The sequence below is a fragment of the Salarias fasciatus genome, chromosome 7 (assembly GCF_902148845.1).
Source record: "Salarias fasciatus chromosome 7, fSalaFa1.1, whole genome shotgun sequence".
In the NCBI taxonomy this organism is placed as follows: domain Eukaryota; kingdom Metazoa; phylum Chordata; class Actinopteri; order Blenniiformes; family Blenniidae; genus Salarias; species Salarias fasciatus.
The window spans coordinates 10,273,038-10,290,821 of record NC_043751.1 but is presented as its reverse complement, the minus strand read 5'-3'; the positions used below and the strand labels follow the sequence as shown (position 1 = coordinate 10,290,821).

Sequence of the window (17,784 nt, the reverse complement as noted above, 5' to 3'; positions counted from 1 at the left end):
GCACACTGACGCAATAAGACACTGATGCATAATAACTGATGGAGTTACTAATCGCAGTGCTTCACAGCTTCACCTGAATTAGCTCTGCTGTGGCACAATAAAGATTTATGAGCTGGAACATTACCGGTTGTCCATTTTTCATCCAGCGGATGTGGGGCTCAGGTTGGCCCCCCGCCGTGCAGGACATGCTGTAGGCACTGCCCAGGTCCTTCTCCGTGCTGCTGATGTGATCCACCCACTCTGGATAAGCTGTGAAGGAGGAAGAATAGTGTGACCGCATTACAGAAATCCAATAAAATGCAATTCTGTGGAGTCATTACCATGTGAAGGATTAAAAACAATGCTACATTCAAATCTACAGACTAGCTAAATAATACTGTAAACTGGTGCAGGAACGAACAGCAAGTTGCTTTCAGGATGTTCATTCAGTTGTTTAATTTAGCAGGAAAAAGCCAATCACAGACATGTCAACAAAATAAAGTCATTTAAAAGGGCTACTATCTGGCTTTAAGAAACTCAAAAATTATTTTCGATATTAATAATTACTTTTGCAGCTCAAGCAGAGAGAAACAAAAAACACGGAATCACAGTGTAAAGTTTAATTTCCAAAGCAAACACCTGCATCAGATTAAATCCGCTCATTTGTCTGTAGGCAAAAGGAGTGTTCACACTTCAGCGAGCAAGTGTATTGACGTGAATCATGGCTCCACCATGAGAGACGTCAACAGAAACAGGAGAGGGTGATCAAATGTCTTAAAGGTTAATCATCATGTTGATTCCAAATCAGCTGTGTCTAAAATCTGGATCAAGTTCCAAGAATATGGGAAGGTTGTAAACGGCAAACCTGGTAGACCAAGGAAGATATCAAAGCGTCAAGAAGGAAAACTTTAAGCAACACGTCTTTAAAACCAAACGCAACACAAACAAGGAACAAATGTGCAGAAACTGCAGTCAACATCTGGCACAACTGTAAGAAACTGCCTCAAGGAAATGTGATTTACATGCAGAAAAGCTAAATGAAAACCATCCACTGATTTTCTTTTTTTTCCACAAAATAAAACGACTGAATGAACATCCTCCAAGACTGGTAACTCCATCATTTCTGCCAGGGTTTATAGAAATATCTCTGGACAGAAAGCAGAATGTTAGTTGTGTCTGTTTCTGATGTGCAACAGTGTGTTTTGTTTATTTGTAGCCATTTCGATTTAGATCTCAATAGATTAGATTTATTTTATTACTATGAGCTACTCTGCAATCCACGCTTCATGAACAGAAGAAAAAAACAATGACACATTTTCATTTGACAGATTAGTTATTGCTGGCTTCCTGTGGACAGGTCCGGGAAAATGAAAGAACCGCATGTGGCCTGGATCACAGCACCTCCTACCTTCAACAGACACCCGCGCTGTGTGGTAGTCCTTTCCTTTCGAGTTGACTGCCTCGCACTTGTAGGTGCCGCCATCTTCGAACTGCACGTTGTACAAATGCAGCTGAGTTCCTCCCAGCCGCACCTCGTGGCTGGGCGGCAGCGGTCCGTCCAGCTTCTTCCAGCGGATCTCTGGGACGGGGCTTGGAAGGAAAGGGTGAAGGAAATAACAGTCATGCCTGGGGTCGGAATGAAAGTCGTCTTCTGTCAATGACACTGAGGCTACATTCAGCTGAATACTCCTTTTGGAAACACTCCAACCATCTCCTCTCTCACTTACTTGCCCAAAGCGAAGCACTCCAGGGTGATGTTCTGCCCCACCAGGGCAGTGGTGTCTGGAAACTTGACCTTGAGGTCAGCGGGGTATTTCCTGAGGGGGCCTGGGAGGAAAAACAATGAAGTCTGTGACTCAGGTGTCAAACACACTTCTGCAAAACACTGAAAAACATTCAAAATGTTATCACTCTGCTAATTTTCTTCAGAATTTCTGTTCATTGGTTTAAACTTATATCTTGATTAGCTTTCAAATTGAGGCTCTTTAATTCACCTTTATTCCTAAGAATAAATAATATAGCATTGGTTTCTTCCTCGCAGATTTATTGGAATATAAAAAAAGCTTCTTTAAAACCAGGAAGTATCTTTGTTGTGTCACAGCCCGATACCCTCAAATCTTGTCTGTTGTATAGTTTTATAATCTTCACCATCACAATCATTGCTGGGATGGTTCAGCTCAACAAAAGCATTGATTTAATCAGCCGTTGATGCACCTGCCCACACGACAGACACTGAAACCTGGATCAGGTTTATATGCAGCCTGACGGTGGTCTGAGTGTTAAAGTGAGATAAGGGTCCCTGAAGCTGTCGCATGTTTCTTTGCTCGACAGCAGCGGCACAACGCTGCAGCTGACCGGGACAACACTCCCATTAAAATACTTACACATACTGAATATGGATCATTTACACAAGACATTTATTAAACCTAGAACATGCATAAGTATGTGCAATGTTCTCTGTGTATGGAAACATAAACAGGTTACTTGTGAGGTTACTTCATAGCTTTAGTGTCTGTTTTTCTCCACTCTCTCTAGCCTGATGGCTCTCTGTCATGACTGTACATCATTCCACTTCTGAGCTCATTTATCCCTGTAAATAACATTAAAAATCAATAGCAGAATCACATTTCAAACAGTCACTAATGGGATTAATTAATTACAGTGATTTATTAGGAACAGAAAAAGAAACCTGTAGTATTTGGATGCAGTCAGGCAGAATCACTGGCAACACTCGAGGTCCTGCTATGTCCTCACACCACATTTCATCAGCATCAGAGTGTGTGAAGCACAATGTGTGAAGTATTTCCAAGAATTCATAGTAATTATAAACTCACATCTGATCCCTCTGTTGTATTTCTTTGTTCTACTGATCTAATTGGAGTGTTTCACACACTACAGTGTAATCAGCCGTAATAATAACAACATTATTCAACAGAATTTCAAAAATATGTTCCATGTGGGTGTAAGAGGTCCTTTTTAAGTTGAACCACATCTGTTTGAAACAAAGTAAACAGGAAATTAATTCCTCACGCTCAGCCAGGGGCTCGAGGGGGATGTAGTTGGAGAAGACGCTCTTGGAAATGGACAGGCTGGACGCGATGCAGGAGTAGTTTCCTTTGTCTGAGGAGTCCACCTTGGAGATGTAGAGGTTTCCCGTGATCTGTGAGACAAAGCGCCGCTTGTCCAGCGAGATGAAGGTGGGGAATTCGTTGAGGATCCAGCGGAAGGACAGCTCGGCTGTGGAGGAACGAGCAGCGGTGAATGGAGCGCCTGGACGGACACCAGCAGCTCGGAGCCAAAAGGCCTGGACGGCTGTGAGCCTGGCTCCGTTTCAATCACATAAATACATTCAAAGCAAAAATACCACAACTGTCCCTGCTCTGAGGGAATTCAGAATGAAAGCATCTGTTGGCCTTGCAGTGAAATCTTGTGATTCTTTCGGCTGGATAAATTCCTGCTGTAAGTACACGGCCCTGTTGAGGCAGTTCTGGTGCGCTGGATGGATGAGCACGGATTAGCATGAATATTAACCCCCTTATTACTAGGGTGTCTGGATTAATGTTGGTATTATGGTTCCAAAAACTGTGCAACCGGTGAGTGCTTCTGGCCTTTTTACTCGGATAAATGCAACTGGAAATGTTATAAATGTGCAAAAATGTTGATGAATCTTCTCTTCGATTGAACGGCTGCAGAAGTGCAGAAGTCCTGGAGGCACGACGACGACCAGTTTATAGGTGCAAAGCTCTATTTTCATACCTCCTGGTTGTAACAGAGATTCTGACATCTCATCAGGAGTCAACAAGTTTTAGTTTTGACATGTAAACATGACAATCCCATCACTGAGATTCTTCTCAATCATTAATATCAGACCAGGAATCAAGAACAACTGGAACAACTGTCAATTAATAAAATAATCATGCAGCATGATGAGTGAACACAGTAGCTGACACGCAGAGTACCTGGATAGTGTGGAGGGGGAGCGCAGAGCAGCACCGCCCCCTGACCCTCCTTCACATACACCGTCGACCTCTCCTCTGAGGAGAAAAGATCCAGGTCTGGAAAAGACCAAGACAGAAATCCGTGAGGCATGATATCTTACAAACTACATTTGTTTGAGTGTTTAAAATGTGTTCTAAGCACCGTGTTTGATTTTAACTGGAGTGATGGAGGCCGTTCAATACGAAACACATTCGCCACACAGTCACATTGAAGTCAGACCCTTCACAAATTACACTTTTCACACCGATTACGATTCTTAGAAGCCACTCTTGCAATTTTCCAGGGTCTATGAAGAACCACGCCACCATAATGCAGTGAAATCTGGTGGTCTCACATCCGGACCACTTACATCCGAACTGGACGGAGGCCTTTCGGCTGATGACGGCGCCGTACATGTTGGTCGCCAGACAGGAGTACTCTCCCACATGGAGGGTTTTAATGGGGTTGCTGATGACCAAGTTGCCCCCCACTAAGCTGTAATGGCTGCTCTGTTCATTCAGGTCGATGTCCTCGCTGTTCAGCATCCATCTGCAAAGAAAACAAACACGGTCACTGCCGTTTAACACAGGAGTTTATTATCCATTTCATTTCAAAGGAGAGAGGATCACTGTGGCCACTGGCTCAATATCTAATGCTACTACTGACGACTGCGGAATGGTGGCAGTAAAGTAACTCTTTCCAGGCTGCCTTCGGTTTGTCTTCAAGTCACATTTTAAGATTTCACATTTATTTATCTAACAAAAGGGAGGTGACGATGCACTGTAATTGCTCTAATCTGGAGTCATCCCAACAGCTCATGTGGTCTACATGTCTCATAAATTTACAGCTCAAAGCTTCACATTATTAGGTTTGGTTTTCCAGGCCGAATAAAGCAGTTATTGTGTGTTTACACTCTCACACTTTTAAAACCAGCTCTGGTCAAAGCCGATTCTTCCCCCTCTGACGTCCACTCCGGGGCTCAGTGACGGCGAAAATGATCTGGAGAATGCATGTCAATATCATTTGCATATATTTACATCTAAATTGAAATGGATAATGTAAAGCACTTTATATTTTGATCCGCAAAATTAGGTTGCAGATATGATGTTGGTTTCGCTCGTGCTCCGGCTGCAGGATCCTATTTGTCATGAGGTTTTTCTGGCATATCTCATTTTAAATCATGTTACCATAAAAGAGAAAAAAAAAACATACTGTGAACAAAATGAGTTGCTTATATTGCCTGAAAACAACACATCGATGAAGAAATGGCATGACATTGATGCTGCCACACACACGTGTGTAGTGAACTGTGGGGGTTGAAGGTCCATCAGAGTTACGATGAACATCATTGCGACCTTGCTATTCGGAGGCGGCCCATAAAACAGCCTCTGATGGAGTCTGAGTGGCGGCGAGCTGCGGGGGGCGCGCAGGACGCACAGCGGGCAGTAATGACACCGAGTTTATGGGAAACATACGTTACCTGTACGTGGCAGGCGGATTGGCTCTTGCCCGGCAGCTCATGGTGATCTTGGCCTCCGGCGACTCCTCGGGGTAGATGGTGTCCACCGGCTGCTCCTCAAACACCGGCCCGTAACCTGTGGCTTCATCTGTCGACGTGAAAATACACGAGAGATGAGGGTCAGAGCTAAAAATAGCTCGGATGGAGGTGTAAGAGGTCAGCCTCCGTCTGCCGCTTCTGGGACAGTTTCATCAGAAATAAAACCAGTTAAAGTCTGGGAAGAGGCCGGTACGAGGAGCTGCATTTTTAATAATACAGGCTGGTCGGTGAAACACGCTCACAGAACCTCCAGTACTTTTAAATAAATCCTGGTTTCGGCTGGAACTGATCTAATTCTCGAGTCCACAGTAACTCTTTCAGGCATTTGCAGCGCAGAAATAAGCCTCTCATTTATTCCAAATCACAATGTCACACTAATTACGGCAGAGATGTGCTCACTCAGGTGCCAAACCACAGTGACGCATCCATCTATTGCCACTGCATCCTGATGCACTAATACAAATGCTGGAAGTGGAAATGCCAGCTTGACTTAGCATAATCCAAACCTTTTTTCTTTCAAATTGCATGTGTCACCGTCAGAGCTGCACAGGAAATTTCAGGGAGCAGCGTCTCCTTGATGAAAATGACTTTCTGGGTTCAGTTTGCTTTTTACACCGTCAATACACACATGCAATTAGCCCCGATTACTCGTTAAAACAGACAGACATGACGAGCGCGGGCATGAATAAGAGATAAACACAATGCTGAGCTATGAATAAGCAACGAGGCGAAATGTTCCCAAACGCTGATTATTCTCTCAGATCAAGAGTGTGTGGAGGTGACTGCAGGAATACCGATGTGGGTCGTGTGTGTGTGTGTGTGTGTGTGTGTGTGTGTGTGTGTGTGTGTGTGTGTGTGTGTGGATCGGAGTGCGTTATTCTCCTGTGTGTTGGAGTTCTAAGAGAGCACAGCTGACGCCCCGACGGGGAGAAGCTCCGTCTTTCCACACAGTCGCATCCTGCTCCCCTTCGATCCTTCTCACCTGGTCACGGCCACAGAGCAGCCTCCCTCATCTGAATAACAGAAGCTCATACTGAGAATATCCCGACTCCTTACATGGCGCTGCTGCTGCTGTTTACCATCACAAAAATACAGGGTTTCTGTCCAAAACAAAAAGGAAAAAAAGGACTGCAGGAATCATCCACGCTGCAGGAGTCGAACATTGACACACGTACACGGAACTGGTTTAATACTCTTGAACTCCATGAATATTCATCCGTCTCCGCTGTCAGAAACTAGAGGACTTAAAGAAACCGGTAATCCTAACCCGTATGAAGACAGACTCACAGCCGAAAGTTAACCCAGAACCCCAGACAGGCAACCAGGAGGCTGCAATTAAGACGTGAGGAGACAGGATCAGCTCCCACTCACACACTCCGGCAGCCAACCGTGTGCAAGTGCTTGACATTGATGCAAATCCCAAGGACTCTGGATTACTGCTGGCTGGGAGAAAAATTAGAAATACTATAAATGGGCCATTGTGGGGCTGAAGGGGAGGCAAATGAAGTGAGAATCTATGTTCTGGAAACAAGGGAAAAGGAAAGAGAAGAATCAGACGCATTAAGATGAAAGGAGGATATCATGACCTTATTCTACAGTTGTGTGTTGCAGACAAGTGCTTAACATGTGAAAATGAAATATACAAGTGGGATGGGCTCACTGAAGCTGCTGAAATAGCAGTTGGAGTGTAACTCCGGGAGATGAGCGCCGGCGCCGTTTCAATCGTCTCCGAGTCGTGTGGGAAGTGACAGATGGTGGAAGGGGGTGTTGAAGCAGGCCACATAAGGCCCGCTGCCTGGAGACACACACTCACACACACACACACACACACACATACACACACACACACACACACACACACACACACACACACACACACACACACACACACTACATTCTCTCTGCCTTATTCCACTTTCTGGCTTCACTCTGCTCTCTCCACATCTCTGTAACCTATATCCTACTCTGCATTTTAACAGTTCAAAGATTCCTAGAACTACCATGTTTGACACACTGATAGCAGCTCTGGTCGTCTTTCACCTCTTTGGTGCAGAACAGATTTTCTTTAAATCATGGAGAGAGAAAATCATGCTCTAAGAGACTAAAACCTGCTGACTTTGAAGATGCCTCAACAAATTATCCACAGTTCCAGGATAATGAGACATGAGCTGACATTAGCTGAAGGTCCGTAGACATAATAAAACAAGCAATTCAGATTAATTTGTGAATCATTTATCTTTTTATTTTCACTTGAAAATACTGGCTGCCTATTATAGATTTCTATGTACACAGCTTTCCCAGTGCTTGACAAAGTCTGATCCCGTCCACATCGATTAACAAGTTGTAAAGCAGCAGTATAATGTGTTTGTGTCTGCAGACTGAGATTGGCGTATGCCCTATAAAAAGCTGTAAATGTTTCAGTCTTTATCCCCGGCTGGACTCTGCACTGTATTCTCACAAGCTGATTTTGCTAATCTTCTGATATGACAGAGATTTATCCATAACAACACGTTTTCTTTGCCCCCCATGCAGGCAGGCGGCCTCCTCAGACGTACAGACTTCATAACATAAAGTAGCACTGTGTTCAAGTCCAACCTGACAGAACGGGATCTGGTCTGGACTGAGGAAAGTCTGCCTCCCAGTTTAATCTGAGTGGAGATCATTACAGGGCCTTCAGTACTCACAAAACATATTAAACATGCAGACATTGCGTTATGCACATGCAACTCTGTGTACTCACAAACAGAAACACTCCCGGATCTCCACAAGTAATTTTGCTAATATATTACCCCCATAATGCACCATTTAACATTCTTGCCCTGCAATCAAGTTCAAGCTTTAGTTTGTTCAGCACTTTGCTTGATGACCAAGGAGCTACTTGTAAAACTGATGACATTTCATCAGTTCATCAGCCTCGGCTGCACTTTGCGCTGCTCGGAGCTTCGAGCAGAAGGCAACACAAGACCAAACACACTACAGCTCACTATTAGAGCTGAGAAACAGCAGTCACACTGCAGCGGTTGAAAACAGGAATGGCTGTTTTGGCAACACTTCTAATTATTTCAGATTGGTTTAGCAAAAGATGAAGCATTCCATGGTAATGTGTATATTGTGCTGCATGTTTACGCTCTTCGGGTGTTTGCCTTACTCCACTGGAGAGAAAGGCAGATGGATCATATGTGCTAGCAGATGGATTTTTGTTGATGAGTTGGGCTATGCAGCATTTAACAATATATGGATATGCTTCAAAAGGTGCAACTAATTACTTCCCCGAGTGAGTGAAGGAGTGCAGGAGTGTGGTGCATAATGCTGAACACTGCTCTGAGTCATTAAGTCATGGCTGGAGCTATAAGTAACAAATGTTTGCACACTAATCAGCGTATTAGAGAAAGTTGTCGCTCAATTAGAGGTCGGCAAAAAGAATTGGACTTTAAAAAAAGCCTCATCGGTCTTCAGTGGACGGCCCCTCTGAAAGCTGGGTAGTCCGCAGCGCAACCGTGAAATCAGCCCCGCGACGTGGAGGCAAATTGAAAACCAACACAGAGGCAATTGTTGTGCTTTAGTTTCACTGGAGGGGCTGCAGACACTTTGCTTCATTTGCAATATGGTTGAGCTGGAAGTCAACACAGATATTAGAAAGTGTTTTCCTGTGGTTGCTGTGGGTTTGTTCAGCTACACTGTCCGCAGCAGAACGGCCGGATGGGTCCAGGACGCACATCAGTTGGCCTCTACTTACTCTCTGAGTATAAAATGAGGTTTCTAGCATCATAAGTGAAGCATTTAACTTAAACACGACCGAGGCGTGACGTGGTTAACGATTCACCGCCGCCCTCCTGTTCTCTCTCACACCCTCTTTCAGACTAATTCCAAACAAGTGTCCAAAACATGTCAAACCTCTTTCTAGCTGTCCGACATGGCTTCAGTCCGTCAGTCTCTTTATTTTGTGTTTTCCTAATCTGTGTGGCTCCAAGGTTCTCCTTTTTGTCTCCTCATCAAACCCTTTCTGTTTGCTGTCCTGGCACAACTTAACTGTAGATGCACTGAGCCGGCCTGTTAAACTGGCAAGTAATTATTGACACAATGGTCGATTGAGAGATCCCACGCCCCATTCACACACGAATACACAAAGAAATGAAAGAAAGATGGACAGTGGCTCTCTCCAAGGGCCACATCTGTACAAAAACAGGAATGAAGATGCACAAACAGAAGTATGCACTGCATTCAGAGGCTCTCCGTCTCCAGAGCTGACTGGAGGTGATCTTTGGCTGGACAGAATTCATTATCAAACAAAGACCGTCCCATTCAGCTCAGCGGCAGGTAAGTTAAGACTGATTTAAATTTGAAATACCACAGCATGTTATTTTCAGGGCCTGTTATCGTCTCGAGCATCGCTTCCTAATGTCACATCAATTATTCATTGAGGTTTTAGGTGTGATTTTAGGAGAATGACAATGACTGGCTGGCATGTCCAGGTATAATAGAGGGAAATATAAAGCTGCCACTCCGTCTCCTTTCCTCTCTTTATAGCTCTTCACATGCTGTTGCTATTTGCAAAACCATATTGTGTGTTTGCTGAAGGAGGGAGGCCCGTAGGGTAACGACTCGAAATCTCTCGAGAACCCGATTCTCTGAAGAATTCAGCTTCACTTGCTGCGATGTTTCATGGCGACATCTGCAGCCTGGTATGTTTGCATGACCAGAAGTGTGTCCAACTGGGACACACGGCATATTGCGTCCTTGAGGCACCAAAAGCACAGTCAGGCAATAATTACCCACAAGCGACAAAGCCACATAATGAGGCAAACCCAATTGTCCCTTGAGTGGAAAACCCATTTTTGAAAATTTTATGAGTTAAATAATATTTAATTATTCCGCTTCGCCGCAGGCTCCATTATTTGCAGAGATGTGGTCAGTGTCAGCTGGTCAGTGTCAGGACTGTGGAGCCGGCTGCACGGTCATGGCTGCTGTCAAAAAACCACGGCAGCTTATGTTTACAGGAGCTATTTAAACAAGATATACAACTTTGGAAATGAGTGCAGTGATTTTTCACGGGCCACTATACAATTATCAGAGAATCAGTTTGCATTGGTAAGAAAGACTGATGGCTAATTCAACACCCTGATCACTGAGACATCAAGCTACTGGGTTACCCACACCAGGATTGAGGTAAACTGACCATAAAACAAAACATTTCTGTGGCGTAAACTAAAAGTAATTAGTTTCCAGAAATATGCGAAAAGCTGCAGAGCTGCTGTCTCTTAGTTCTTCTCATTGCTACCATGTTCGTCCCCAATCTCCTGAGCGCCTGGTTGATCCTGCTGACAGACATGAAAGCTGACATTAGATTCTACCCCTGTACTGAAACAGCAGCCATGGGTGCACGAATGCAAGGTTCCTTTAGCAGGAGCTGCCAGGTGATGTGTGGCGTTTGCGGTTTATCGGAGTTGTTCAAATGCTGCTTCTACACATCATTCGTCCATCTTCTGTTCCACAAGACCTTCTCGCCATGAGGCGACGAAACTAAACTAAAAGGCATTTGTAACCAGTGATGGGACTAACAGCGTTAATTTATTATCATTACTGACTGTCCAGATTTCGACTAACTACCTGCTGTAATTAGCGAACTGCCCTCTGGAAGGGCTGCCAAGAATGCACGGCGGATGTAACTCTTCGATCAACACGTTTATTTTCACACATGCATATGGGAAATACACTCAGCCGCACCACATAGCCTGCTCCCCGTTCCTGCACTACTAAGTTGTGAAATATAAACTCCGACTCTCTCCAAGAGTCTCTGATGATCTTGCAGGTTGCAAACCTGAAACATAACCATACGATCCCACATCAGTCATGAAACACTATGCCATATCATGCCATGATTGTTCGTAACTTTTAACTCACCGACACCGTGTACACTCTTGAACGAAAATCATCCCAATGAACGCACCACAAACCACGCCCCATTACGGCAAGCTTAAATACACAAGTCCCTCCCATTAACCACACTCACGTGTGAACAAATAATGAAAAACAATAGGACACAAACATGCATCTTTCTCTCAAAAATAACAGAAAATCTTTCCATGTCTTTCCTCACTGGAAAGTTATACACTGACTGTTACTATAATTCATCTACAGTTACGAATCAAGCTTGATTGGTTTCTTGTCTCATGTTATCACACAGCAACATTTGAATAATCCAGATTAATGCAGCATTTCTTTTTTGTAATTTATTCTGTCAAGTATCCACTTATTTCATTAATCAGATATTCAGTTTTATAACTGATTATGCATCTAGAAGTTCCATTATGAGGGGATTCAAACTCTTTGACAGATAAAAAGACATTTTGCTTTTTAAAGTAGTTACTTTGTCGAGTAATTAGTTACTTGTAAAATATTGTAACTCAGTTACTTATTTGAAGTAGTAAGTAGTAACTACAACTAATTATTTTTTTGAAGTCACTTGCCCAACACTGATCGTAACAAGCAACTCTTGAACTTCAGTGAAATACAGATGTACAGAAATATTTTTAAAAATAACCATTGTTTGACAAAAGAAACACTCCAAATAAATTTTAACAAAAAAAGACGTTCTGATAGACTAAACAGCAATTCCCGTACCAATTTAAATAGGAAAAAAACCCCAAAAAACGGAGCAGCATGTCTCCTGCCTCTAGTCCACAAAAGCAGAAATGTTTCAAAAGTCCCAAGAAGCCCTCAGCCTCATTTATCTTTGATTTCATTTATTTGCTTAAAGATTGGCAAAGTTATCGTGGTTCAAAGCCGAAGGAGTTGACAGGTGAGTTGAGACTTTTTTCCTTCTATTTCACAACTAATTTTACAAGTTTAAAAGATTCGAGAAAGCTTCAAGAGATTAAAGAAAGTTATACTGTTGAATCAATTATAACTTGAATGATTTAAATCATCTTCGGGTTTGAATGAGTTTCAAAACTTCCCTTCTATTTACATGGTAAGAAAGTTTAAATATTTCGCAGAGTTTAAAAGCTATTAAAAAGAAACCAGAAAACCCAGAACACTAGAAACACACAAGGAAGCACAGAGGGCTGTGGAGGCAAAGTACCAAGACTATCTGTTAACGGCACACTGAGGGGGACACAGGTGAAACACATCAGGCTAATCAGACACACCGAGGGGACGACCGGAAGGACAAGTTCACCGAGACGCAGACCAGACAGGTGAGACAGTTTGGACTCTGACAGAAGCTTCTAATGGAGCAAGAGTTCAAACTGCTTTTTCCAGATCTGAATATCACACTTTCACTTTCACCTAGCCTCTTGGAGGTACTGCAAAAACACCCAAAGATGACATCATAGCTTTATAAACCATACATTTATTGAAAACATTAGTTTTTCTGAAGTCAAAGTGTTCAATGACATAAACATAAATAAGATCTCACAACATGCTCAAGCAAAAAAGAAAATGAGAGGCAGCACATTGCTCAGAAATATATTTCTTCAACCACCGATGTCAAAACTCGTTCTTACTATGAACATGAAGATTTTACCAGATTCACAGTCAAAAGGGGAAAAATGAGGAGGAGCTGCTCATGTGCTGATAAGTTTACACTGCTTCTGCTGCTGAATGATTTCAAAATAAGAGTACAAATTGAATAGTGAAGGACTGGAGGACAGGAAAAATCAAACCACTTGCTCGAGTAAAATGGCTTTTTCTACATAGTTTGACAGAGTTTCTACATGTTATTGTAAATGTAGTCGAGTTTTTCATTTGTGAGTGTGTGTAAATCACTGATGGAGGTGAGCGTCGAATAAAATCTTGCCGAGGCAACAACATTGGGCAGGGCTGACTGTTCTTTAGAACCTGTTTAGACTTTATTTTGACCTTGTTTACACCCTTCCTCTTTGACTCAGACCCTGATTAGATGCTGTTTAGATCTCCGTCTTTAGACTTCTGTAACTCCTCAATTACTAATTTTTACTAAGGATCATCACTTAAAATATTAACTGTGCACTTTGAGTCATTGAAAGCTTCAAAAACCTTGAAGTGTCCGGTGTTTCAGGAGTTAATATCACACTGAGGAAGCTCAGCACTGCTTCGGCAGCTGTGTGATGTGTGTTACTTGTTGCTACGAGCTGAATGATAAGCACTTCACCTGTCAGAGAACAGAGGAATCCTACAGCGGGTCCCAGCTGGAAGGCCGCCTACACAACGCGCTGACCTTTGAGGAGTTTGGTTATCGACTCTGCCTACTCCGACGACTGCGCCTTCATCTTTGTCCAGGTCTGACGAGGAGATCCGATCATCAAGGCCCATCGGCATTTTCTTTAGTGCTGACTGCCCTCAAAATCTGGATCCTATAGTCTGTGTACATCACAGAGCAGAATACACCCGGGATCCGTCACGCTGTGTTATTTCTGCACATACGTGGAGATGAAGCTGAGCTTTTTCAGGAAGAAATGAAAGATACACAGAAAGAACGATCAGCAAGAGTCTGCACTTCACGCTGCAGAGAGTGAATGAATGGGCAGCAACAAAAACAAACTGACGACAGACTGAGAGAGGCCACTAAAAAATGATTGCTCCCCTCCATCGCATCCACCAGCCCACACCAAGCATCACGACGTGTTCCCCAGCAGCCAATCGGTGAGCCTCACATTTTCCAATTTACCCCTCGCTGACAGCCTGCTTCCACTTTATTTTTCTCCCAGAAACGAACAGCGAGTCCTTCACATCCCGGCTGTGGCACGAGCCTCATGCAACACTGTGGAAATGTGCACACGGACTCCCGTCAGGCAGAACCAATCATTTTCAGCTGTTAATTTGTCTATGGGTTTGTACGAGTTATTCAAAAACATTTTGATACTTTGCCACAATCATGAAAATGATCAGAGGGAATTAGCACTGTATTTCAACATATTACACAAGAATCATAAATACAGGAGCCACCGTGCCTTCTTTACATTTTGCGTATTCACACTTGGATTTTCTTCGAATTCTATTTTACATGCACGCCGTAACTTAAAGAAATCCCAATATTTTGTAAAATGCATCCATTCACTTTCTGGCCAAGGAAGTGGAGATCAATAGGGGCTATTTTTAGAGTCTTTCTTGGCCAGGATCAGTGACTTCTTTGAGGCTCCACAGTCTGGCAGCTTCACAGTGACGGCTGCCCGTCACGTGCCGGGCGTCCCTCTGAAGCGCCACGACTGAGTTTCACCACTGGATTTTCACTCCGATCCAACAAAGGGAAATAAAACACATTCCTGTTTGAGAATTAGCTTTGCTGTTGAATCAGATCTTTGGGAATGGATCTCCATTTCCAGCCTTTACAAGGCATTGTGTGCAGTTTTACTGGCCGAAGCAACATAATGGAAACAGCAGGACTGCTGATGGAGCTCAATAAATACAGGTTACACGAGGTCAGTATATATGAGGGCTTGCCCTTGAGCCAGACAGTAATAAATAATGTGTATTATTGATCGTAATTAAGTTTTTTAATGATGTTTAAGGATTTCCGTGATTATACATATTATCGTTTTGCCCAACTAAGGTACAATGAAGTGGTATACAGAATCTAACACAAATTTTTCTTCTCGTCTCACTCCTGCAGCTCCGAGTCTCGACCGCAAAAACCTGTTTATCGAATGGAGGGAACGTGTAAGGCTGCATTATGACTCACACGGCCGTGTATAATTATTTTCTCCTCTGCCTCATCCATCACTCCCACAGAGCTGCACAGTGAGCCACATCAGCTCAGATACAGTTCCCCCGCTCTAATGACCGTCCTGCGCTCACGTGGCCGGTGCTGCGTAATGACCTGGACTTTAACCGTCCTCAGTAGGATTAATGCACACCTGCAGCGAGGGCCCCGAAAATAGCAACAGCGGTGGGGGAAAAAAAAGCACGACCTCAAGATGGATTTTCATTAACTTTCTTCTATTGTGGACGTGGAGAAAGAGAGCTGGCTGCACTCCTGACACACTCCTGATGGATAAATACTATCATAGTTTTGCCACAGCAGAGACTGTATTCATCTGGAATTAAAGCACAGAAATGCTTGATTAATGTATATGTCACGTGAAGAGAAAAGGCAATGCGGCTTTGTTTTTATTTACAATAGCTCTATTGTTGTATTGTTCATTTACTGAATCCTAAAAAGCTTGGATTATATGTGCCTGTGCACCAAAAAGCCAGTTTTTATGAAAAAAAAAAAAAAGCTGCAGAAACTCACCCAGTTTTTGTAACAAAGATGGAAGTTTTGCCTTCAAATATCCAAATAAAAAAACAAGATCTCTTACAGTGTGAATACATTATGTGCCTTTTCATGGAAATCCAAACCCTTTAGGAAAACAATCTTTCTCCACAGAAAACAAAGCAGAATCTGAACTGAACTGGCAGGAATGGCGATTGTGCTGCTATTGAACGAAAAAAAACAGCGAGATAAGAAATCACAGGTCGTCAGCAGTCCGGCAGCGCGACCTCGGCTATGAATCACAGCTTTGGCCAAGGTCTCCATTTCATCATCCGGCTAGTCAACAGGTGCAGGTTGTTTTTTTTCTCCATTCCAGAGCCATAAATCAGAAACAGGAATCCCTCTGCTCTATCTCACCTTTCAGGTCTGAGGAATCACATATTTCTGTTCAGAAAAATAAACCGTCAGTCCTGCTACCTTCTGGTAAGTTAGCATTTTCTCTCATGTTTAGAAATTTACTAGGAGTCCAGTTCAAATGCTTATGGAAAACTGGATTTCCACTGAACTCCCTGCTCGTGAAATAAAGTACAATGTAGAGCCTGGCTCACGGAATCAGTCGCACCGGAAAGCTCAAAATACAAGCGTCTCTCAGGAGAGAGCGAGAACTCGCTGTTGAACATCATGCATGTGTGAAAATGTTCATTTTTTTTTTACGGAATAGTTTCTCGGCACAATCCTCCTGCACGCATCTATTTTCACCAGCATCAAAAACTCCACGGGCGCATGAAGATTTCATACAGCGCTGATTAGGTTCCAGCAACGTGATCAATCTTACCTCTATAAAAGTCAGGTACTTCCCCGAGGCCAGACGCACCTGGAACAGTTCACAGAGGGAGACGTGTCAGTTTATCAAAGATGCTGTGAACACATGACCACGCATGACGACTTTTAGGTGTATTTCAGATATTAAGTCTAAACTCTTCACATGCTACTCATATCCAACGGTGATTTTTGGCTGATTCTTTGTTTATTGTTACAACATTCATTGAAAAACGACTAAATTTGGCCTACTTTAAGCTTCTGTTTTGAAAAGACTGATACATGCACCATTTATATGAAGCCATGCAACTACCGTTCCCATTTCCGTTATCTTTTATGCCTTAAAAAGGCCGAAAACATCCTGAATGACCCAATAATCATGTTGATGATGAATCCTGGATGAAACAAATGTGAGCCTGATATTATTTGTGTGTGTGTGTGTGTGTGTGTGTGTGTGTGTGTGTGTGTGTGTGTGTGTGTGTGTGTTCTTGTATTTCTATCCTTGTCGGGGCCAAATGTCCCCACAAGGATAGCAAAACGTGGATCGACGTGCCTTGTGGGGACCTTTTTCCGGTTCTAAGTAGGAGAAACAGTGTTTTCTTGACCATGTTGTTGTTACTGAAAAAAGTAAAAGTGCAAAAACATTTCTTTAGGGTTAGGCTTTGTTGTGGTGTGGGTTAGGGTTAGGGTAAGGGTCAGGGTTAGGGGCTAGACATGAATGGGAGTCAATGGACGGTCCCCACAAGGATAGAAATACGAGACTGTGAGTGTGTGTGTGTGTGTGTGTGTGTGTGTGTGTGTGTGTGTGTGTGTGTGTGTGTGTGTGTGTGTGTGTGTGTGTGTGTGTGTGCATGTGTGTGCATGTGAGGGATGTATTTTTAGAATTCAGTCCATTTCTCCATTATTTGAGGATTTTTTTTTAATCTCTTCACACTAAGGATGGCATCCATCCAATTTCATACTTGTGAAAGACAAATAAAGATTCTACTTTATTACAGTTTACATCCATCCATCAATCCATTTTCTATACTCCTCTTCAGGGTTCAGGGTCACAGGGCACAGGAGCTGACCCCAGCTGACTACAGGCGAGGACCTGGACTTCATTAATTAATTGATAATCTGGGCTTAAAGATCTGCTTTTCTGAAGACACAGATCCTGCTCCCCGACATTTAAAGTCTCAAACCTCTGACATGATATTCCACTGTGTGATTTTTCATTCCTCTGTGATGCAGCACTCAAATAGTCTCTACTACAGTCAACTTGATAATTAACGACCCT

General features: G+C 43.2%; 1 protein-coding gene across 2 annotated transcripts in view; it reads right to left on the bottom strand.

Moving 5' to 3' along the window:
• The window catches only part of cntn1a (contactin 1a), a 69,896-nt gene that overhangs the window by 17,201 nt on the left and 34,911 nt on the right, over nucleotides 1-17,784 (bottom strand). For both annotated transcript variants that reach the window (XM_030095873.1, XM_030095874.1), the window contains exons 3-10: nucleotides 16,522-16,560; nucleotides 5,438-5,564; nucleotides 4,328-4,506; nucleotides 3,939-4,034; nucleotides 3,010-3,216; nucleotides 1,707-1,806; nucleotides 1,388-1,569; nucleotides 125-249 (exon numbers count right to left, since the gene is read on the bottom strand). In XM_030095873.1, coding sequence (XP_029951733.1) covers nucleotides 125-249; nucleotides 1,388-1,569; nucleotides 1,707-1,806; nucleotides 3,010-3,216; nucleotides 3,939-4,034; nucleotides 4,328-4,506; nucleotides 5,438-5,564; nucleotides 16,522-16,560 — 1,055 coding nt within the window. The remainder of the gene's footprint in view (nucleotides 1-124; nucleotides 250-1,387; nucleotides 1,570-1,706; nucleotides 1,807-3,009; nucleotides 3,217-3,938; nucleotides 4,035-4,327; nucleotides 4,507-5,437; nucleotides 5,565-16,521; nucleotides 16,561-17,784) is intronic.